Source organism: Globicephala melas, chromosome 1, assembly GCF_963455315.2.
Source record: "Globicephala melas chromosome 1, mGloMel1.2, whole genome shotgun sequence".
In the NCBI taxonomy this organism is placed as follows: Eukaryota; Metazoa; Chordata; class Mammalia; order Artiodactyla; family Delphinidae; genus Globicephala; species Globicephala melas.
Genome location: NC_083314.1, coordinates 137,507,595 through 137,530,815, shown reverse-complemented (window position 1 = coordinate 137,530,815; position 23,221 = coordinate 137,507,595). Strand labels below are relative to the sequence as shown.

Here is a 23,221-nt window from a genome sequence, read left to right as displayed (position 1 = left end):
ATGAAAGAGAGCAGAAACTTATCAGGAAAAAAAATGAGTTCAGATGGAAAGGCAATGGAATGAGGGGAGAAAAAGGAAATGATAAAGACAGCTAAAAATACAAAAGCAGAATTAAAACTTGCATTGAAGGTTTTAATGCAAAACACATAATTTTTCCTGAAGAAAATAAGATCAGAGCTGTCATAAGACATAGTATATATTTTAAATTTTTTAGAAAAAAATTTTGATGTAGGGGCTATGGCTTCTTTTCTTTTTAATTTCAACAGTGCTTAGGTCAAAGATAGGCACTGAATAATTGCCTATGGTTAAGCAGTTAGTTCAGTCTTCACTTGTCAAGTGAGGAATGAACAGTGATCTGTTCAAGGTCACAACACCGAGAAATAGCAGAGCTTAGATGAAAACAGGAATCCCGACTTTTAGGATGCACACTCATGAGCCTCCCTTAACTCATACCTCTGGACTTCACGGAATGCACTGACTGTAAAACGTGAGTCCCCACAGTTCCATCATGCCTGGTTTCACACTGAACCACACTCTGCAGCCCGGTCCCTGCTCCCCTGTCTTGCCCACCAGCCTTCTCACTCGTTCTCCCATTTTTCCCCTTACCCTGATTCTTGGATTTAAGCTCTGACCCTGTCTCTTCTCAGTAATAGTTCTCTTTTTCTCTCCACCCTCACTGACTCAGATTTCAAAAGTAATCACCACTCCTGGTTTGACCTGGCTCTAAACCCTTCCGCTTTAGGTGCCTACCCTTATAAGTAGGAACAGGGCATACCCCAGGAATCCTTCCATTAGGCTCGATAGAATCATTTTCTTTTGTCTGGTAAGAGTTGGCTCCCTGCCATGTCCCTAGATGTTTCATTTCTCCATTGGTGATGCATATGTTGACCTGCAGCACTGGGCTAAAAAGAGGTGGCGGTTATGGGGTGGGCAACTTAATAGTATGCTTAGACCAAGTAGCCGGCAATGTAAATATTTCTCCTTGCCACTTGATAAATGAGGCACGGAGAGGTAAGGGCTGTACGTATGATGTTTGAAAGAAGCAGAGGCTTGGGTAATAGCAATCAGTCACAAGACAGTTAACACCAGTGATTCTACATTCTTTACAAACGAAACAAAACAATGCTTTTTAAAGAAATATGACGTGGTCACACATAAAGAGATGAAGCTAAATACCAGGAATGGTTGCATGCTTCAGAGAGTTTGTGTATGTGTGATTGTTCTTATTCTGAATGGTTGGTTAGATAACTTTTACTCTAGTGAAGCAGTAAAGTGAGCCCAGGATTTGAAGCCAGACCTGTATTGGCATCCTGGCTTGAAAATGTGCCAGTTGTGTGACCTCTGAGGTTAGCTCTGTGAGGTCTGTCTGCTCATCAGTAAGCAGGTGCGGCACAGGCTTCCTTGCAGGGTCGTTGTCAGAATCAAATGGAGAGACTGTCACACAGCAGACAGACAGCAACAGCAGCTGCTTTTGAACCTGTAGCTCCTGCTGAGTGGCCCTTACTTGCACGTTTACAAGATGGCCTTTGAACCCCGGGCAGCCAATCATGAGCCGCCCACCTTAGTCCCAGGACCAGTGGGGCCTTCCAGTCACGGAGGTCACCAGCCATGAGCAATCCGCTAGAGAGGCTGAACAATCACTTGGTCCATCACAGGAACCAAGTTTCATACAGGTGTAGAGATTAGTCTTCTCTACTTAAGTATTTAAGTCTTTGGCCCTCAGTTTCCTCAGCAACACAGTAAGCAGCTCAACTCTGGTATACCTTACAAAACAGCTAGAGCTGGAGGAGTTGTGAAAGAGTCCTTGCCTCCTTGTATACATGACCAGTTTTTATTCTCAAATTAATATGACCTCTTTGTTATGGTGGTGTTTTTTGAAAAGTTCTGTTCCTGAAATGCCCACTCAAAGAAATAAATTACCTCAGAGATATATCAGGCCGTGAGAACACACCATATTCACCAATTGGTTGAAACATGTTTTTCCTGCTTCACTTTGCAAGTACAACACTACCCAGAACAGAAAGTTATTTTCTGGTTCTTTGAAGAGCTGTGATTTCTAACATAAGGCCATATGCCGCTCAAACTGCTAGAGAGGTTGAGTGCTGTTCCAAGCGTTCTTCAAAGCAAGTACAAAGCAACGTGCATGTGGAAAACTGGGAGAGAGTCAGGAAAGAAGCGTTAAGAGATCTTAGCCAGTTCCCAGAGTGACTCCCAGCTAGAGACAGGCATCACTAAACAGTCAGACGCGGTGGAGTCAGCGACTCGGATGAGTATTTGCAAGTGCTCAGGAGAAGTCAGGGGCTGAATCCCTGTGGCTTCCTCCGGTGGGGAGATGCATGATGGAGCTGGAAGCTCATGGGCCAATTAAGCAGCCTCTGAGTGATATATTTTAAGCCTTGGAAACACATGGACTCTTTGATACGAGTTTGTTGATGTTTCTGTTATGATATAATGCTGTTTTATGTACCATGTTTTACATATTGTTTTTCCCTATGAAAAATTGAATCCTATAATGAAGCTTAATTTCCTCAGTATCGTTTAACTGGTTTTGGATAATGTATTTTTTTATTGAAGCAACTAATTTACCGGCTGGTGTTGTGATTTGTAATACGTGCTGTTTTTTCAGGGACCATGATGTACCAAACACCATGGTAGATGCTTTCCAAGCATCATCACCAACTTCCCTTATAACCCTGCAAGACAGTGTAGTTACTGCATTGAAAGGAATGGAGAATCTGAGGGTCAGAGAGTCTAAGTAATTTACTCAGAGGAGAAAAGAACAGAACTGGTAGTAGAACCCAGTCAGTTCAAACCGAGGTCACCGACATTCTCTGAGAGGAAAAAAATGAAAAACTAGATCTTTATATTTTTGGCATTCCTTCGGCTCTGTTTTCAATATGTCTGAAATATTTCTCCCTCATTTTAGTGATTTTTTTAAAAATGATTTTGCATTACAGAATCAGACTTTTCTTTCTTAGTGCTTTTTATCTTCGTTGTATACACCAAACAACAAATAAAACTGGGGGTGAGAGGGGTGGTGTGGACTGTGGACAGGAACCCTTCCCAAGGTAGTGTATGATGACAAAAGACTGAGGAGTGGGACTTCCATGGCAGTCCAGTGGTTAAGACTTCACCTTCCAGTGCAGGGGGTGTGGGTTCGATCCCTGGTCAGAGAGCTAAGATCCCACATGCCTCGTGGCCAAAAAACCAAAAAAAACCAGAAGCAATATTGTAACATTCAATAAAGACTTTAATAAAATGGTCCACATCAAAAAAACTCTTTAAGAGCTTCCCTGGTGGCGCAGTGGTTGAGAGTCCGCCTGCCGATGCAGGGGATACGGGTTCGCGCCCCGGTCCGGGAGGATCCCACATGCCACGGAGCGGCTGGGCCCGTGAGCCATGGCCACCGGGCCTGCGCGTCCGGAGACTGTGCCCCGCAACGGGAGAGGCCACAACAGTGAGAGGCCTGCGTACCGCAAAAAGAAAAAAAAAAAAAAAACTCTTTAAAAGGAAGACTGAGGAGCAAATCAGGTGGAAATCTGCCAGGAAGACCCCAGGAGATAAATAATGAGAAAGAATTAAGGCAAGAGCACCAAGGATGGTATCCAAGTTGGTGTGTAAGTCCAAGACAGGGTTAGATGACGGCAAGTGTGGACCAGGACGGTTGACCAAAACAGCCTTGGTTACACTGGTGCAAACGTGTGTTAAAATGACTTAGATTTAGAGCATCAGAAGCAATGCAGACAAAAGCGTGAAGTGCCTGGTACATCTGGAAAACAGCAAATGGACCCGTGTTAAATGGTGTAGAGTTCACCAATAGAATAAAGTTGTGAGGGAGAATGTCAGTCCATCATGCAGTCGTCGTATGTATATTAGTTGTCTGTTTCTGCTATAATAAAATACCACAAACTTAGAGGCTTAAATTTATTATCTCACCGTTCTGTAGGTCAGAAGCCCAAGCTGGCTCAACTGGTTTCTCTGCCCCTGCTTTCACAAGACCAGAACCAGGGGCTTTTATCTGGAGGCTCTGGGAATAATCTGCTATCAAACTTCCTCAAGTTGTTGGCCAAATTCAGCTCCGTGCAGTTGTAGGACAGAGGTGCCTGTTTCCTGGCTGTCAGCCAGGGATCCTCAGCTTCGAGAGGCCACCCACATTCCTTGGCTTACTGCCCCCTTCCTCCATCTTCAAAGCCAGCAGTGGTGGATCAGGTCCTTCCCATGCTTTGAATCTCTCTGATTTCCACTTCTACCTCATCTCTCCTGCTGTATTCTTCTGCCGTATCTCTTGACTGACTCTTTTGTCTTCCTCTTCTGCTTTTAAGAGTTTATGTGATTACATTGTGCCCAACTGGATAATCCAGGATAATCTCCCTATTTTAAGGTCAACTGGCTAGTAACTAGTTCCACCTGCAAAGTCCCTCTACAGCAGTGCCCAGATTAGTGTTTGAGTAATCAGGGGATGGGGACCTTGGGGGAGGGGGAAACATCTTTAGAATTCTGCCTATGACATTGTATTAACACATTTATGTGCATTTCCCATTTCTGGGTGAGTTTTCGGCAATGTGTCCATTCCTGATACTGATACCTATAAATATTTTCAGGGAAATTTGTCCCCCTTTCTCTTCCAGGCTGCTGACTATCTCAGACCTGTTCTCCAGTCCCTGGCCTCTATCCAGAGGTTTTCCAGAAATCTCTCTGATCCTCCTCATTTCCTTGCTATCCGGTCATCAGCGCCTCCTGCATTATTGACTAAACAGACAGCATTTTTTTTGCCCCTTTGTGTTCTGAAAAACTTTCAATCAATTCCCTTGAGCCTTGGATACCCCCTCAAGCTCTGATGACCTAGAAAATCTCAGGATAGGGAATCCTGTTTTCTTGTCTTTTGTAATCTTTAGAAACCCCTTGAGATCTATTTCTAAGCCTTTTTTTTTTTCTTAGCAACATATATAACTACTTAAATTCTTTTAACAGCTAAGAAGGGAAAAACTTAGCTAACTAAATTACTGATATATTTGTTTATAATCTCAACTACTCCAGGGCATATGGACATATAATTCACAATACCCAGGTTTAGGGCAATCATTTCTGTAATTTATTGTGCATTAGGACCTTGTTAAAAATGCAAAATTCTGGGCCCACACCAAAAGTTCAGTAAATCAGGAGATGGATCACAGGAAATCTGCCTTCAACTCAGATCCCGGGAAAGAGTTAAGAGATGTGCCTAAATTCGCACAGCTGCCAAGTGGCAGCAGGATTTAAGCTGAAGTCCAGGATGTAGATCATCTGTCTTTCCCGTTCACAGAGTAAATGGAAGTGTGTAGGTTGATAAGGACTAAGGCTTCTCCAAGGAGTCCTTGCACATGAGTCTCCCACTGTCCTATTCCTGGGTGCTCATCAAGGGCACACTGCTTCTCCACACTCCTAGACATCCAGACCTTTCTCCTATGATCCTGATGCTGATGGCCAGCACACTTTCTACCCTACGTTCCCCACCCTGTACAACCACTGGTCTTCAGTCCCCATCGCTAATACCCTGACAGTACCCACAGCATGTTGCAGGAGATCCTTTATTGCTGTATCCCAATTAATGAATGGGGTTGAGCCCCTCATTGCACTTCAAGAGAAAGGGAGTGAACATTTATTAAGAGAAAAGGAAAGAGAATGAACATTTATTAAGCACTGCAAGTGTCTAGGTCTTGTCGATTTGGTACAGCTTGCTGAAAAAGTAAGGCGCCGTGCAAACGGTAGCTCATTTTTTTTAATTAATTATTTTTGGCTGTGTTGCATCTTCGTTTCTGTGCGAGGGCTTTCTCTAGTTGTGGCATGCGGGGGCCACTCTTCATCGTGGTGCATGGGCCTCTCACTATCGCGGCCTCTCTTGTTGTGGAGCACAGGCTCCAGATGCGCAGGCTCAGTAGTTGTGGCTCACGGGTCTAGTTGCTCCGTGGCATGTGGGATCCTCCCAGACCAGGGCTCGAACCCGTGTCCCCTGCATTGTCAGGCAGGTTCTCAACCACTGCACCACCAGGGAAGCCCAAACGATAACTCATTTAATCATGAAGCACCTTGAAGTATTATTATTCCTATTTTACAGATGAAAAAAAAAAATGAGGCTCAGAGTGGTTACAAAACTCACAGTGTCCTGCAAGCAGTTAGAGCGAATGTTGAGATGTAAAGCCATGTGTCTTACTCCAGAGCACATCATCTTTCTGTTCACCTACACTTCTCTTCTAAGCTCAGACATCCCAATAGTATTTACATAAACATTTTATAATCATTATCTAGGAGGTTGAAATTGTCCATTGCAGTTCACATCTCTTTGGCCACCGTATGCCACTTTCACACACCTCTAAATATTAACTATGAGTGTTTTCTATTACAGTCCTCTTTTCACAATAGCCAAAATAAATAAAATGTGCTTACCATTGCAGCTCTCCATGGGGCTTCCCCACACATTTCACTCTCTCGCCCAAGCATTCGAAAGAGACACGTGCACATCTATAAACAAATTCCTTCCACTTATGCTTCCTTCCCAGTTTTTCTTACTGATAGAACCATTCAGCCTTCAGCCAAGGGTATAGGCTTCTCTGGCCTATCCCAACTTTCTCACTGGTTACAAAGCTGCACCTCTCCCAGGACATCCCTGACATTCTCAGGGCACTGCCACCTGCATACCATGACAGCTCCCTGAGGGTCCTCTGTAGCCTCCTGAGTGGTCCACATGGCAGGCACTCCTTAGAAAGTTCCTTCTTAAGCTGACTGCCATTTGATTTTTGTCAGGGTGGGGCTGGGATTCCTGATACTTGAGGGAGAATCAAATGATGATCTGCCCTTCTAGTGTCTCCATTTGCAAATCAGGTAAGATGTCAAGGAAGTAGGGATCCTGGACCATAGTAATTTCACAGTTTAGAGAGGTGTCTTTCACTGAGTCACATTTCAACTCCATGGCCCTGGTGTTAGTGGTGAGGGAATGTTGGAAAGAGCTATGGGAGAACCATGTTTGCTTGTTTATTCCCTTTGGATGCTGAATACCTTCCATATGGTGGTCCATGTAATAAATTCCTTCTAGAACTTCTTCCCAGGAATAAGTTTGTCTCTCTTGAAGCATAGGTATGTTTCATTTGTCATAAAAGAAAGGCTACGTCATCCATTATATGTCCCTCTTTTGCCATAGCTACTAGTAAGCAAGCTCAGGAGTTAAATTTAGTGCTCATTTACACTGATGATCTCATTCTCAATTTCTGAAGATAAGAAGCTATCTTCTCTTTCCTTCCTATGATTTTGAATCTCTGAAGGCACTAGAAATTTAGAGAAGGGCCCTTGACATCTTTTTGCTTGAATATCAGTACTTTGGGGAAGTTCTCATGAATATTTGCTGGGATTAAGGAAGCAAAATCTAGTGATATTTTACCCCTCCTCTCTTATGGGTTCTTACTAATTGAGAAGAATATCAGAGCCAGTTATTGTCAATACAGAGCCCTGGGGTTCCTGATAACTTAATAGGAGAATGACTCTTTTTTTTTTTTTTTACATCTTTATTGGAGTATAATTGCTTTACAATGGTGTGTTAGTTTCTGCTTTATAACAAAGTGAATCGGTTATACATATACATATGTTCCCATATCTCTTCCCTCTTGCGTCTCCCTCCCTTCCACCCTCCCTATCCCACCCCTCCAGGCGGTCGGTCACAAAGCACCGAGCTGATCTCCCTGTGCTATGCGGCTGCTTCCCACTAGCTATCTACCTTACATTTGGTAGTGTATATATGTCCATGCCACTCTCTCACTTTGTCACAGCTTACCCTTCCCCCTCCCCATATCCTCAAGTCCATAGGAGAATGACTCTTATATAAAAAGTCAAATTCCTCCCCTACCCGCATCACAGTTTATCCACCTCTGGCACTCGGGACCCTCCTGTAGATGGATGTGTGTCTGCCAGGCAGACACACACCCAACCACGTGGAGGGTCATGGCTTGATTCGCATCTCATTGATGACCAGCGATAGGAGGCCAGAGGCAGCCTACCTTCTGGGCTGGCTCTGGAGGAGAGCTCTAAACTGTGGCCCAATCAACTTTCCCAACAGACCACCAACAGAGATGCTGTTGAGGCCAAGCCAGTTTTGGAGATGAGTTAAAGAGAGACCATTTATGACTAGTGATCTTTACCCAGGACCAATGCTCGCCCTGGGGCTGGTTGCTCACACAGGGTGTTCAGCTGAGGGGGGCATAGGGCAGGGCTGACATCCTGTCCACTCTGCTCCTTTTTAAAATTCACTCTTCCAGATGGGATGCCTTTTGCATTTAGTCCATCTGGAGGGAGCACCTTTTTCTAATTCACACGAAGACTCCATATGAGCTACAGGGTGACTACTTTTACTCCAATCTCGTACAAGCCACTCCTCTGATGAGGAAGGGTAAGTGTGGAGTTTGGGGGAGCGGGTAGAGCGTGCAGTAAGCAACTAGAAGTGATGGTCCAGTGTTTTTCTCTCTTGGGGCATGGAGGAAATATACCCCTCCACCTCTGTGAATATATGAGGGGCTGAGGTAGTAAATACTGTCCTCTCATAATTGTATAATATGACAGAGAAGGATAGGATGTTAGGAGAGAGAATTGTGTTCAGAAGGAAAAAGGAGCATTGAAGTGTCACTTACACATTCAGCAAATATTAACTTAGCGCCACTATGTGCCAGGCGCAGTGGCAAGCATGGGAGATACTGTGGTGAGTAACACAGTCTGTTGGGACACCTAGGTTTGGGCTTCACGAACCTCTGGACTCTCTCTTAAGCAAATTATTTTCTCCTCTGTGAAATGAACTTCTGTGATATCTGTGTTGCTCGTGTTCTCCTAGTTCTAACATTCTTATTGTGCATTTAGGTCTCTAGGGACCTTTCTGAGAGATGTTCCTTCACAGAGTTATTGGCTGGGGAACATGCATCTTTAGAGCTCCTTTCTGATTTCTCATTCAAACCTCTCATGCTCCTGTGTGTTCAAATCAAAGCCGTTATTCTCACTGACTGACCCCATGATTTTCCAAAAAAAAAAAACACCTATCAGCAGGTAGCACTACTGAATTTAGGAATACCCCCTTCCGCCAACTTAGATGAGTAATCAGAACAGCTGGAACACAAGTTGCTAAGTGAGGACAGGAAAGACTAGACACTGGCGAAGAAAGCAGGGCTGACCCCGGGGAGAATCACTCATAGAAGACAGGGAAGGTGCTTCTGCTTCAGAATGAGGGCAACGGGGGGAGAATTTTTCACATGATCAGTTTGCATTTGAGAATAAGCACTAGCTCCCTTGTAGAGAGGAACAAGCACCATTAGAAACAGGAAGGTTTGATCAGGAGCTATTTTAGCAATCGGGAAGGATACGATGGAGGCCTGGATTAAGGAGGTGAGTGACAGTGAGGACAAAGAGAGGGGATGGCTTCAAAAAAGATTCTGGAGCTCAAATGTATAGGACTTGGAGACTGATTAGATCCTGGAAGGGAGAGAAAAGTCAGGGGAAAGTGTTCCCAGGTTTCTGGTTTGGGCAGTGGAGTGGTATCTGTGCCCTGTAACAGGCCAAGGCTGACCCCTTAAACCCCGCTGGGGGTGGAATCTGGAGAGAATAATAAATGGGGCTGGAGCAATGAAGGACAGGGACCTTGGTAGACCACTAGGCTCTCCTATTTTAGTACAGACTGCATGTCACCTCCTCATTGAACTCAGGACCATATACACTGTAGGGCCTGAGAAAAAGTATGTTACATGAATTAATTTTGTAATGAAAATCTAAAGTGAACTCTGGCATTGATGCCCACCAACTTCAGACTAGGCTTGAAGAAACCAGCAGTCTTCACCCTCTAGAAATGTCCCAAGCGGACACCTTCATGCATGGGAGACATGAAAGTGAGACTGTGAACAAGTCTTGAAACCACCCAAATCCAACATCCTGTTCAGTTCTGGAATCTCTCAGAAATTGACATACTCCATATAAGCATGTGGTTCCGATTGACTCTAATGGGATTCCCTGGTAAACCACAGATTCTAAATTATCCCCTAGTAGATATCACATTTATAGTAGACATGTTATTTTACTCTGAATACCTCCTGGATGCTGGTCCACTGAATTCTGACAGTAGCAGAACTAGGAATAATCACCTTTTACTAGAGTGCCACTACTACGTGTTCATCTCTATAAGCCAAAAAGAATAGGTGTTTGTAATAAAAGAATGTTTTTAAAGAAGAAACATATTTAATTCCATGCTAAGAAATATCAAACACAATCTCCTAAAAAAAAAAATCTCCTTATAGTATTTGTTTTATTTTTCTTTAATCCAAGGCAAGGCATTTTCTTTGGGGGAAGAAGGGATACTTTTTCCCAGGTCTGGAGATTAAACAATTCAGTAGTCACTTCACGTTCAGCTTACAAAAAGGGGATTTGCATATGAACTTGTTTCGGCAAGAAAACACATCTGAACGTGTTTCATGGGAACTATCTCTAACCATGGCGCCATCTCCTTCTTTTCTTTTCTTCATCCCTACAGGTCACCGGATTGAAACTATCTCAGGACCTCGATGATCTTGCCATTCTCTACCTGGCCACAGTTCAAGCCATTGCTGTAAGACAATTTAATGCCATTTTTAAAGAGACTTAAATCTGTTAACAAACTTTAGACCACATACTCCCCAAGATACATCATATGCTTTTGTGACAAACATTCTAGGGAGCTTGCCAAAAATAGATGCTTGTCTGTGCAGAAGGAAATTCTAAAGGTCTTTACCTGCTTTACTAGTAGCCTCACATAGCTGAAAGCTAAAAGGGGTTAAAAGCTTTGAACATCATGCTTACCATCTATCTAATTTGTCTTCTAAGTTCATTAAATAGAAGCAAGGAAGTAGATGCCATGTATGCTTGCATTAAGGAGAGCTGGCATTAAGATGGTCCAAATTTATAAAACACGTGGTATTGTTCACTTTGCAAAAGGATCCAGTCTGGGGTTCCTTTAAATAGTAAGCTTCCTTGGAGCATGAAAATGTTTATTTTTATAATTAGCTGCTCAAATGAGAGGTTTGGTTGGTTAGGGAAGGAGAAAGGGGGGAATTTAAAGTGTTAGAAGCTTCTAAACTGAAGATCAATCAAAAATGAAAACAAACTCCTAGAAGCCCAAACATCATTGTCCAAGGACTCTTATTCTCTAGAGGTGATCCATGAGTGAGCCACAGAAGGGTTCTAAACCCTGAAATCACACACGAAAGTTTGCACGTGTGTGCGTGTTAGAAATTGCATTTGAAGGGAGTGGGTCATGCCTTTCAGGATCTCAGAGCTGGTAGGAACCCCAAGATAACAGTTAATCCAGTGAGGCTTAGCTGATCTGGAAAGAGAATTGGGGACCAATAGAAAGGAAAAAATCAGTTCACTGAATTCAGAGTCAAAATTTATTTTTCAGAAATATACCTATTTAAACAAAGTACTTTTGTTTATTCATGCTATATGGACATATTTATATGCTATTCTGTCTCTTTCTCCACATACCACTTTCATATCCTCATTGCTTCAAATAATAGAATTACATGCATTTTTTTCTGTATATCCATGTCATCAACAAAATCGCTTTTCTTATGTTTAGATTTATCCAGGTACCAAGTACACACAATAAGAGAGCAGAACTGGCCAACTCAATTAGATTAAACAGTCCTTCTTAGCTTATAGACCAATTTGACTGTACCTTCCTGAAACAACTATCTTATTAACAGCCTGTCCAGTTCAGTAATATCAGTCAGCCTGCTTTATTTATGGTAACTTGGTCAAAGAAAGACAATTCTGACATCTATCAAAATGGCGGGAGTTGACTACCATGAAAAAATGAAAATGGAGAACAAAAATACGCATCAGTAATAAAGACAGTTATTTAGCAATCCTGCTTTACAGTAAAGATAATAATAATATTGATAAATAATATAGTTTGGGGATATTATGTACCAGGAACTATGCCAAATATTTTACATACATTATCTGACTTTACCTTATGAGGGAAGTATCATAATCCCCCTTCCGAAGATTAGAATCTAAACCTCAATGAGGTTAATTAACTTGATCGGTTTCATACAGCTAGTAAGTGGCAGAGCTGGGATTTGAACCCACAGCTTTCTAAAATAAAACTAGGTACACGATGAATTGAGGAGCTTTTTTTGTTTTTGTTTTGTTTTGAATTTTTGAATTTTATTTATTTTTATATAGCAAGTTCTTATTAGTTAATCTATTTTATACATATTAGTGTATCTATGTCAATCCCAATCTCCCAATAATTGAGGAGCTTTTATATTCTGATCTTAATATCACTGTGTGAAAAGTCTTACAGTGGAATGAGCCACTTGCATTAAAATAAATAATCCTGGGAAATCAGAGCTGTGTGAGGCTCTTCCTTCTGAGTCCATGCTAAGAGGGGGACATGAAGAATGAGACCACACAGATGAGCCAAGGGGCACCATTCTGTGATGACAACCACTGGTCCCTCTCACTGACACCCACTCTCTGTGCCAGGCACCAAACAGGGTACTACACCCACCTGTGAGTAACCCAGTCAGTAGGTGGGATTGTCTCATTTTACAGACAGAGGGAACACTGCTTGCCAGGGTCAAACAGCTAGTGTATGGTCGAGTCAGAATCGGAACCTCTGTCTACTCCTAGGCTTTTGCTCTTTCCACGTTACCATGCTGCAATTTTCTTTGATCGCTTTGTAAAAGCTACATGATTGAAATAAGCCTTCAGGCATTCCTGAGAACAGTTTTGATTTGACACATCTTAGACAACATCATTAATTTGGCCAGGATTGTCTCACAGAGGTCCCCTTACTGGTAAGAAGTCCAAGAATGTATAAATTAGGTTAAACCTAATGCAGGCTGAGGGCTGGGGAGGGCTGGGATGGGAGAAAGCCAACTGCATTTTCCCAAATACTACACACTTGGAAAATCAATTTTGTATGTAATGGGCCGTACATATATTAAAAGCTATCATATTTATTCTGTCCATTGTTTTAATGACCTTTATAATACCATGAAGAGAAGGCAATTTAAGACAGATTTTTCGATAAGGCTATGTTGTATAGTCAATTGAGCTGTGAGGAGTTCAGTCTGTTTTGCAAAAGTATCTGGGCATTCTGATCTTTTAGTGCCTTTGTGCATTTTAATGTGCATTTTAATGAAGCATTCTGATAACAGATATTTTCCCATGATGTTCACCTTGAAAAAAAAAATGTGTTCATTGACTCTGAATATAGCCTTTATACCTATTTGTTGTGAAGTTAAAGTTAAGCAAATTCTTTTCTGTAGTAATATCTACGGTTGATATTTTGTAAGAATGGGATGAAATTAGAGATATTGTAATGAAGTTAACTTGGGACTATGCAAAACCCTCCATGAAGTGAAATTCTCTCTTGACCAAGCTTAATTGAAGGAACTGTCAAACACCCAGTTTATTCATAGCCTGTTCATCTATAGCTTTCTTTGCAGAATAGACCCTTAAAAAGTACTATTTGCATTTGAAGTCTCTCCATTTGCATTTGGTTCTGTACATTCCCAGTGGAATAGCCTAATTTTAATTTAAATTTCTCTGTGAAAACATTTTTTCCAGAAAGGTGAGCACAAAATCATTTTAGCACAAAGCCCTTTGGTGGGGCATTTAAGGAGGGTGGAGTGTTTCACACAGTGGCGTCTGGGACACCGAAAGGGAAGGCCCTGTAACTAACCGGGCAGCCCGAGTGGGAAATTCCTGCTGACAATGCCACATGGGAGAGAGACAGGCTGTCACAGCCCCTCTGGAGCGAGTGCCTCTTGTTTGGATTGCTTCTTGCCTTTTCCCAGGGAATGTGCTTTGTGTTACTCTCCTCTCAGGCCTGCTAATCACATGAGCCCTCAGGTCTCTGATTTTAGAAACATCAGAAATATCAATTTTGCATGGCATTTCCACGCATATTGGGAGGCAGCTTCCCCTCCCCTAAGGCAGATTGCATGGCTTTAGGCAAACTATAGAAATCCTAAATGGGGATAATAATATGCAGTTTTTGAGTGTTTCATGAAATTAGAGGTGATATTAAGGAGCATAGCAGAATGCCTAGCATAGAGCTAACAACCAGATTAGCTCTCATTTCTAAACACCCTCCCTGTACTGGACACTCCTATGAGCTTCAGATACACTGTCTACAGCAGCAAACTTGTAAGATAGATGTTACTGTATTTCAGCAAGTGTAAGACCACATTTTAAATTTTTGTTGCATGTTAGCATTTCAGACAATCCATGGAGTTATCAAATGAAAAATATGGTGTTATTCTTCCCATTTTTAAAATGAGAATTGAGTCATGGAAAGGTTAGGTATGGATTTGATTCAAGAAATAGGTGAAATGCCTGAATGCCATCCCAGCTTTTTTTAAATTCAAAAGCCATGCTCTTATCTCCTGCAGATTCATGCCCCTGGAGTACACTAGGGTTACCTGGAATCCACCGACACCAAATGATCCATGGTAGATGTAAGGGCATTTGTAGAACGCCTGAAATTAGTTATAATATTATTTTATATATGACTCTTTTCTGGGGAGGTCAGTAGGTTTTATCATATTCTCAAGAGGGTTCATGACCCCCCAAAAGCGTAAGAAAGAACATCTGGGGGTAATCAGCCATGTTCAATAAGCAGGGTCTGGCCGCATAGGGTACAACATGTTTTAATTTTTTTTAACACACTACATCTGTGGAGGATCTTTGCAGGCCCAAGTTTTACCTAATCCATATTCTTACCAGATTCACTAATAACTTCAACAAACCTGAAGTCTATGGGCTGGAAATCTTGGTTCTGGACTGCCCCCATCCCTCATCATTTACTACACAGCAATCAGGATTTCACACACCCCTGGTCCCCAGATCACCCTCTAGCGCTGCCTCTCCCAGAGGCACCCCCTGGCCCCAGGGAGACAGCTCTCCGGAGAGTCCTGTGAAAGAAGATTCTACATCCCGCCGCCCCCCCCCGCGGGGGTCAGGGGAGCATCCTGATAACTTCCCAAACCCTCTTCCTTTACTTTGGTTAAGCCTCTGGTGCTGCATGCCCTCAAGCTGAACTGTCTTCTCCTCCTCTGTGCACCTGAACACCGTCTTCCCAGCACCACTGTCACACCTTCAGCGAATCTGTGATACTCTTCTGTCCAGCCCGAACCCCGCCTTCTTGGTGGTGGCAACATCTCTGGCCTCCCAGATCCTTGACCTCCGTATTCTCTCTTGACCTCCTCCTCCCCCTTGACCTTCTCCTCCATCCGCTTCAGCCCCTCACTCCCATGTGCACACCTGGGACTTGGTCATCCCCCAAAGTTGCTTACTCCCTGAATATCTTAAGGGCTATCTTGCCACCAAAAAACCCTCTCCCTCATTTCTCCCCAGAGCCACTTTCTCAATCATCGCCATGCGGCTGCCTCCTGAGGTCATATCACAGTTCATCTTTTTTGTTTTTAATCCTTCTCTCAAAAAAAAAAAAAAAAAAAGATGATTTTTGGACTTCCAGTTTTCGAACTTCCTAGGAAATTATGATTTTTTAGATACTCGAATACCCTAGCTAAAAGTAATGACTTATACATTAAGATTCACCTCAATGACCCTGTGGTAGCGGTCTCTTGTCAAGCATCAGTAATTTTTACTTCAGTGAACTGAGCAAGACAAGAACGATAGGTAACACATTTTCAGAAGAAAGGAAGACACAAGGGCTGAAATGAAAATATGGTGAAGCCATAGCATATGGCATGTGGTTTCTGCATCATCCGAGATCACTAAGGACTGACTGGGAATGGATTCTGGCACTGGAAGCCTCCTTATTAGAACCACTACCTGGTTTCAGGTGGTAACAAAGGTTCTTTTGCCAGCCTGAAGTCTTGTGTCCTACCTTCTTTGTGCAATTCAAGCCCTCTTTCCATGTTTCTGCTGCTGAGTTTGTTGGTGCCATTTCCAAGGAACAAACTTCTTTAGTTCCTCTTTAGGGAAGGGAAACTGACTCAGAGATCTCCAACTGTTATCATTGGAGTAGAGCTGCCAATGACTCCATTCCCCGTACCTCATGGAGGACCTGGGCCATAATGGACACTCATCAAATATGTATTTGAACGAACTGTGTTAATATGCACCGTGTTAACATTGTCAACATTGTATAACTACTGATAGAAGCAAATGGTGCAATGATTCAGAAGATTTTGGAGTCAGGCAGGCCCAGGTTGGAATTCCCGCTCTGCAACTTAATATAATGGTGTGATCACGGGCAATGTAATCTTGAGTCCTGACTTTCTGAGGTAGTGTATCTAGAGCTCCTAGTGCGGCATCTAGTACTGGGTAAACACTTAGTAAATGCTCCCGATCAATTTACCTTTGCTACCGTACTGATGCCTTCTTCTGTTCTTCCCTTTAAGTTCGGGACGCGCCTCATTATAGAGGCCATGGAGTCAGCAGGGCACTCGATCAGCACCCTTTTCCTCTGTGGGGGCCTCGGCAAGAACCCCCTTTTTGTGCAAATGCATGCGGACATTACCGGTAAGTCTAAGAAGAAGGAGAGAAAGTCATTGTAGGCTTGGCAGCAAATGGGCGTGGCCAAGATCTAGACAGGGTAGAGAATAGGAAGATATAAGTAGTGTGCCAAATTATTTTGAGTATTTATGTTAAAATGTATTTTTTTTCTTAAGACAGCTATGGTTGTCACAGTGGGGAAAGTGACTTCTATGTGTAGCTAACTATCGGGTCATGGTAAGAAATGAGACACGAGAGGTCAGCAAGGACTAGATCTTAATTCAAGTATTTACTCAACAGTCTTGAGTACCTCTTCTGATCCCCCCCACTGCGGGACGTATTGAAAATACAGAGATGAAGACATGATCCCTGCCCCCAGGGAGCTCAGGGGCTATTGAAGAAGGCAGACAGCAGACATGTCAAATCCAGTGTGGCAAGAGCGCTGAGTGAGAAAAGCACAGGGTATTGGGGAAACACCATGGGCCACCTCGCCCTGGTTTGGACCTGTGACGGTGCACAGCAAGTGACTGGAGGAAGTGATAAGGAAACTGTTTGAAGAAAGATTGCAGAGCCCAGCCATGGTGGAAGCTGCGGGTGTCTGGCTGCAGATGGGGGTTTGGACCCTAAGACCCCAAGATCCTGTGATTCCTTCTCGGCTCATCAGAATCAGGGATCGTGACACAGATGGAGAGAATCCAGGGTAATGGGCTGATCTCTCTGTGATATGAGCAGACAAAAGCAGAGCAGGATCTGTAGTGCAGACCCCTGGGCCCCAAGGAAGGGGCCCCACAGGCAGGAGGCTTGCTGCTGTCCCAGAGGCTGGCCTGGGCTTCCATCCCTCTAGACCTGTGCCCTCATGCCCCTTGCTCCTTTCTCTCCCTGTGTCTCCTGGGGACTGATGTCCCCCCTCCCTACCCCATCCCGGGGTGGCCAGGCACCAGGGCTGGCCAAGGATAGGGAAGTAGGAGAGAACTGGACCCTGCTCACAGCCCCACCTCCAGTCTCATCTGAGCCCACCCTCCACTGGCCTCCATTCATCATGATCTCTTGCTGTCCCCTGTCGCCTGGATTCCTTACCTCTGACAGCTGGGTGGGTCCAGGTTTCTGCCCCTGACTCTCCCTTCCCCCTCCAGGCCATGCAGATCCCTGCAGGTGAGAGCTTTCCCAATCATGATGGGCAACATTTACCCCCTGCACATCGTGAGATCAAACTAAATAAGTTACTGATCCCCATCTTAGAGGTACGGAGGCTGAGGCACAAGCCAGAGAACAGTATCAAAAAGCACACAGTCTAAGGGTAAACATATAAAAATAAGTATAGAAATGACTGCCATTAACCACGCTCCCGCTCTGTGTTGACATGAATCACCCTATTTACATTTAAGCCGCACACACCACCAAAAGGTAGAAATTGGTGTCCCCATCTTACAGACAAGGAAACAGGGTCAGGAAGGTGACTTAAATTAACTGTCCAACGTCAGACACCCAGTAGGGGCAGGACCAGGATTGTCCCAGGTGTGTCCAGGCCCAGCGTCCCCTACACTATGCTCTGACCCAGGTTTCTTAACTTTTCTGCCCGGTTTGTAACCATTTGATGATGACGACTCCTTTCCTAAAGTGTCCAGAACCTATGGAAGTAGGCCATTCTGAGGCAGAAAGAAGAAAGACGTAAAAAGGAGCTCAGATTACCTTCGATTTTCCCTAGGAGAAAAGCCATGACTACATTTTATCTCAAAGTCAGCTAGCTTGTTCAAGTACGGTTCAGACTTAAAATCTGATCTGTGAGTGACTTTTTAATTTCCAGCCTCCAAATAGCCACCAAAACTTCCTACCTGGATTCAGGAGGGGAGAGAAAATCAACCTTGGCTAACACATCACCCAAGGGAATGGGAAACAGGGCCCCCAAGAGCAGGGTAGCCTGTGTGACCCAGGTCCTGACTCTGCACCGCTGCTCCAGCCTTTATGAAAGTGAGTTCTCTTCCAGGCCTCACACCCCTGAGCTGACTCAGAAGCAGGGGTGCAGTGGCTTCAGAGAAAGTTCTGCTTTGGAAACTGTTCTCCTTCAGGCTCATGAATGAAAAGGCTGTTAATCGTTATTTGGATTCCAATTGAAACTGGACCCTTTGTCTCTGACTATGGACCAGTTACAGTTCCGGACAAAGGGGCCTTTTCTTTGGCCTGAAACTCCTCTGCCTTGGGAAGCCGGTGATTGACAAGTGATGGCAAAGTGCATCTGCCTTTAAATGCTTTGGGTTCTGCTAAACTCATTAATGCGTCAGATAAAATAGTTCACATTCCAGGCAAAGCTGCCTTCTTCCTCTCCTTCACCCAGCATTCTGAGAAAAGAACACATTTGCATTTGTTTCTGCAAAAGATGGGTACACAAGCCGGGGGTGTATAGGTAGAGTGTTTGGTGCCTTTAAACGTTGTAATTGCTCTAGTTTTCCTGCAAAGAAAGCTGTAGAAAGAACCATAGACCTGGTACATGATTCTCAGGAATAACATGTGAAAAACACGGTGGGATTTGGGAGATGCTTTGGAGATAGTGTGGAGTAATGGAAAGAGCAGGGGACCAGCTCTGTGACTTTGGGCAAGTTGCTTTACCTCTCTGAGCCTCATTTCCCTCTTCTGAAAGGTAGAGATAATATTATTTCCCTCATATAGATCATGCTGAGGAATACATACTCACACGTTTGTGGGCACCAATCTCTGTGCTTCACTTAAAATAGGTGTTCAATAAATGTTAGCTCACTTCTTCCCTGAAGGCAGCCCCACGCCAGAAAGGTGGTGCATTTCAGCAAAAAAGAAGTTAAATATTTTTTAAGCAAATCTTTGCCATTTGGGGAACAGTCTGCTCCTGCTCTGGGCAAGCAGGGAGAGTAGGGTTTTGCCAGCTTGGGGAATGTCCTCTACGTGAGGAGGAAGAATCTCGTTGTACCCTGGGCATATAGTTAACTGTGGTTTCAGGAAATGCTTGGTGTGTACTAAGTAATTGTAGGTTTCCCTCACTGACTTGGGACTAAATGTTCCTCCTAAATTTTGTTTTGTAGAATTCTGGCAGTTTCCTTAGGGGTTTCCCTCTTCCCGCCTTATTCATTATTTCACTCATTTACTCCTTCATGTATTCATTCTCTGAGTACACATGCTGAGCTTGGCGCGAGCATGCAAAGAAGAACAATAACGTCCTGCCAAGAGGGCCATTACAAACAGAAAAGTGCTCTCGTGCTCTGACCACTGTCCAGCGAGGACGGGGTACCCAGAGGACGTTGGTGGCAGCGTGAGTCAGTTCCAGGCAGAGAACAGATGACACACTCAGATTGGATTAACTGGAGAACAGTCGAATAAAGGGTCTATTTACAGAGGTGTGGGCAGGGTTGAGGGAAACCCCGGTCACCAGGCGGTACCGTGGGGCTGCCCGCAGTCTGACCACCCCTAGGCTTGCAGGGGCTGGGGCAGGAGGTGACCCACCTGAGACTGAGGGGCTATGTGAAGAGGGGCCTCGTGGCTGGAGACGAGCTCAGTCCAGGATGTGGCCGGAGGACAAAGGGGCTACAGACTTGGTCCACACGGCAGTGTCCCAGGACCCAGAACAGGTGTTGGGGCCGAGGTGCGAAGAGGGTGGGAATAACTGAGATACGGTAAACATTAAGAATCATAATAGCTAATGCCAATTTAGTGCCTCCTCTAAGCACTTTTAACCCTCACAGCAACTCTGTGAGATCAATGGAAGTTTAACCTCATTTTGCATCTGGGAAAACAGGCACAGAGGGGTTAAGTAACTTGCCTAGGATCACACAGCTAAGGCAGGGAGGAAGCCAGAATTCAAACCCTGGCAGCTTGGCTCCAGAGCACTTTGGGCTGCAACTGGAGAGCTGATGGGGGATCCACCCGGCTCCTCTGGTTGCCCGTTCCCAAGGAGAGGGGCCTGTGAGTAGTTCCTCCCTGCTCAGAGCAGTGAAGCTCTGACAGGGTAAGGAGGGCTAGGAGGCAAACAGCATGTGGAGTGCTGTCTTCTAAAAAGTCCCAGGGCCATGGGATGGTCATGGTCACACCCCCATCCCCATGATCCCCAGACTCTGCAGAGGCTTGCGATGCTCTCTCCTGATGCAACCAGCACAACCCTTCCACGTGGCCTGGTGTCTTTCCTGCCCCTCTGGATGGTTGATGGGCAACCTACCCCATCCTTTCCCTGTGGTCCACTTTCCAACCCAGATGGAGTGCATGGAGGAGGGCTTCACCCCTCACTGAGATTCATCCTAACAATAGAGGCCACCACTCTCAGGGGCTTATCATAGACCAGGAAATGTGTTAAGCCCCATATGTGCCCTTTTTCATGGATCCTCACAGCAAACCTGTTATCATCCCCATTTTACACAGGGAGAAACTGAGGCTAAAGGGTTTAAGTGACTTGCTGAAGGACACAGGGCTAGTGGAACCAGGTCTGCGCTTTTCCCAGAGACCCCACCCCACCTGATACTTGTCAGCAAAGTCTCCAGTGCTGGCCCTGCAGTATGGGGCTGGTATTCCTAAGTCCACTGGGATATGTGTGGGAATTCTTCCCCCCACCCCCTTTGTCTGGGATGGCTGGGGCAGCTGCCCCAGCCCTGGAGTAGGACAGTGAGTTAGGAGATGGTGGGAGCACAGAGGAGGATGTGTCAGGGAACTCTTGCCAGAAAAGATAGGAAGAGAAATCCAGTCTTTGGAAAAATAATGTCTTGAGTAGAGGAAGATCTCACAGGTCTGGCCACAGAGCTTACCTCTGTGGAGTTTGCTGCCATCTCCTGATTAGCAAATATATTTATATTTTATGTACGTTTCATTTCATATACACACACATATAAAATACTAAGAATTCTAAATTATTCCTATTCACCTTAAGTCCACTGTGAACCTTCAGCCTCTGGGAGTTGTCATGTGGAGTGTTCCTCCCTGCCTGGTGGACCCCTACTCATCCTTCAAATGCTTGTTTAATCCTGAGCTCCCCTGCTCTGACCCCCTTCCCCATCTCGAAAATTCATTCGTTCATCACGTAAGCAGTTACAATGTGCTAGACACCGCTCTCAATTCCAGGGATTCAGCAGTGGACAAAGAGTCCCTGCCCTCATGGAGCTTAGGTTCTAGCAGGCAAGACAGACAGTAAACAAGAGAAGTAATAGCACGGTGTTGGAAGGCAATGAGGAAATCATGAGGCGGGTAAGGGATGTTGTGGGTAAGTTGTCATTTCACTTCAGATGGTCAGGAAAGCTGCAGTGGGGAGGGATGTTTGCACAGACTTGCAGGAGGGAGTTGCCATGGGGACATCTGGAAGCAAGTGACCCAGACAGAAGGAACAGCACAAGCAAGGGCCCTGAAGCAGATTCAAGAAAGGGCAAGGAGGCCGGGCAGTGTGGCCCAGAGGAGTGGGGAAGCCAATCAGGGTGGGAGAAGTGGCACGGATCCTGGAGGGCCTTGTCAGCCTTGGTAAGGGCTTTGGCTTGTACTCTGAGGCCCCTGAAGGAAGGATTCATCACACCCTCTCTCACTACTTCCCTTTCCTTAGTGCATCTCAGTTGGAGACCCAACCCCCTGTGTGGCCTTTATCTCTCTCTCATCCATCTCCCCTTTGAGACCTGAATAGCAGGACAGTCTTATTCATCTCTGTATCACTGGCCCCGCAGAGCACTTCGTAAATGTTTGTTTAACTGCTTAAAATGGCAGGTAGCAGCTAGCAGAAGCCTGGAAAACCTGGGCAGAAAGGTCTCCTGAGTTCAGATACGTATAGATAGATAGATAGATGATTGATAAATAGATAGATAGATAAATATAGATATAGATACAGATATAGATATAGATATATGGTGCTGGCTTCCAGGGGACCCTTGGCTACTGCAGCAGCAGGCAGAGGCAGTGAAATCCTTTAGAACCAGGTAATCCCAAAGAACAGGGAACTGCAAGGGGGAGGGGTGGAGCACTGCTGCTGCCTCTGCATCAGGTGTTTGTGCTGCTGGAGCTGCTGGCCGGCTCCCCGCGTGGCCCCTGGCCCTACTACTCCCTAACCAAGGTGTGGCCTTGTCCTGCGCAGGCATGCCTGTGGTCCTGTCGCAAGAGGTGGAGTCTGTTCTCGTGGGTGCTGCTATTCTGGGGGCCTGTGCCTCGGGGGATTTCGCTTCTGTACAGGTACGTGAGGACCAAGGGGTGGGCCATGGCCCCTCCCCTGTCTGGGGCTGTCCTTCCTCTTGACAGCAGCTCATGTCTTGCAAAGCACACACAGGATATAATTAAGAAATGATAGGTTCCAGCCAGGGAAAGCACAAACACTTCTAGCCTCACATATTTTTTGCAGTTTTCATTTGACTTGACCTCCATTACTGTCAGTTGTTCTGTCTTTCTGTTGGTTTTCTTTTTTTCTCCTTCAAAATAGCTCTTATATTATTTCATTTGAATTTCCCCTTGACCATTTTTCTTTTAGCAAGCGAAGCAGGTAAGGTACAAAACAAATTTTTCATGTGAATTTCTGATTTGTATTTGCTTCTTTCATCTCCATCCACCACTTTTCAAATACCTCTGAGGTCTCTTTCAGCAAGGTACACAAATGAAAATGTTAGTAAAATGGAGTTAGAAGAAAAAATAAGGAACAAAGATATAGGAAGAAGGAAACAACTCGATGGCAATGATGGAGCAGACAGTTTGACTCTGAGCTTCCTGGCAGCCGAGACAAAAAAGAACCCAT

General features: G+C 44.6%; 1 protein-coding gene across 8 annotated transcripts in view; it reads left to right on the top strand.

The window, feature by feature from the left end:
- The window catches only part of FGGY (FGGY carbohydrate kinase domain containing), a 413,910-nt gene that overhangs the window by 312,387 nt on the left and 78,302 nt on the right, over positions 1-23,221 (top strand). For 7 of the 8 annotated variants that reach the window (XM_030870319.2, XM_060287916.1, XM_030870321.2 and 4 more), the window contains 3 exons: positions 10,529-10,603; positions 16,419-16,539; positions 22,574-22,668. In XM_030870319.2, coding sequence (XP_030726179.1) covers positions 10,529-10,603; positions 16,419-16,539; positions 22,574-22,668 — 291 coding nt within the window. The remainder of the gene's footprint in view (positions 1-10,528; positions 10,604-16,418; positions 16,540-22,573; positions 22,669-23,221) is intronic. The other variant, XM_070046609.1, reaches the window with a different exon arrangement.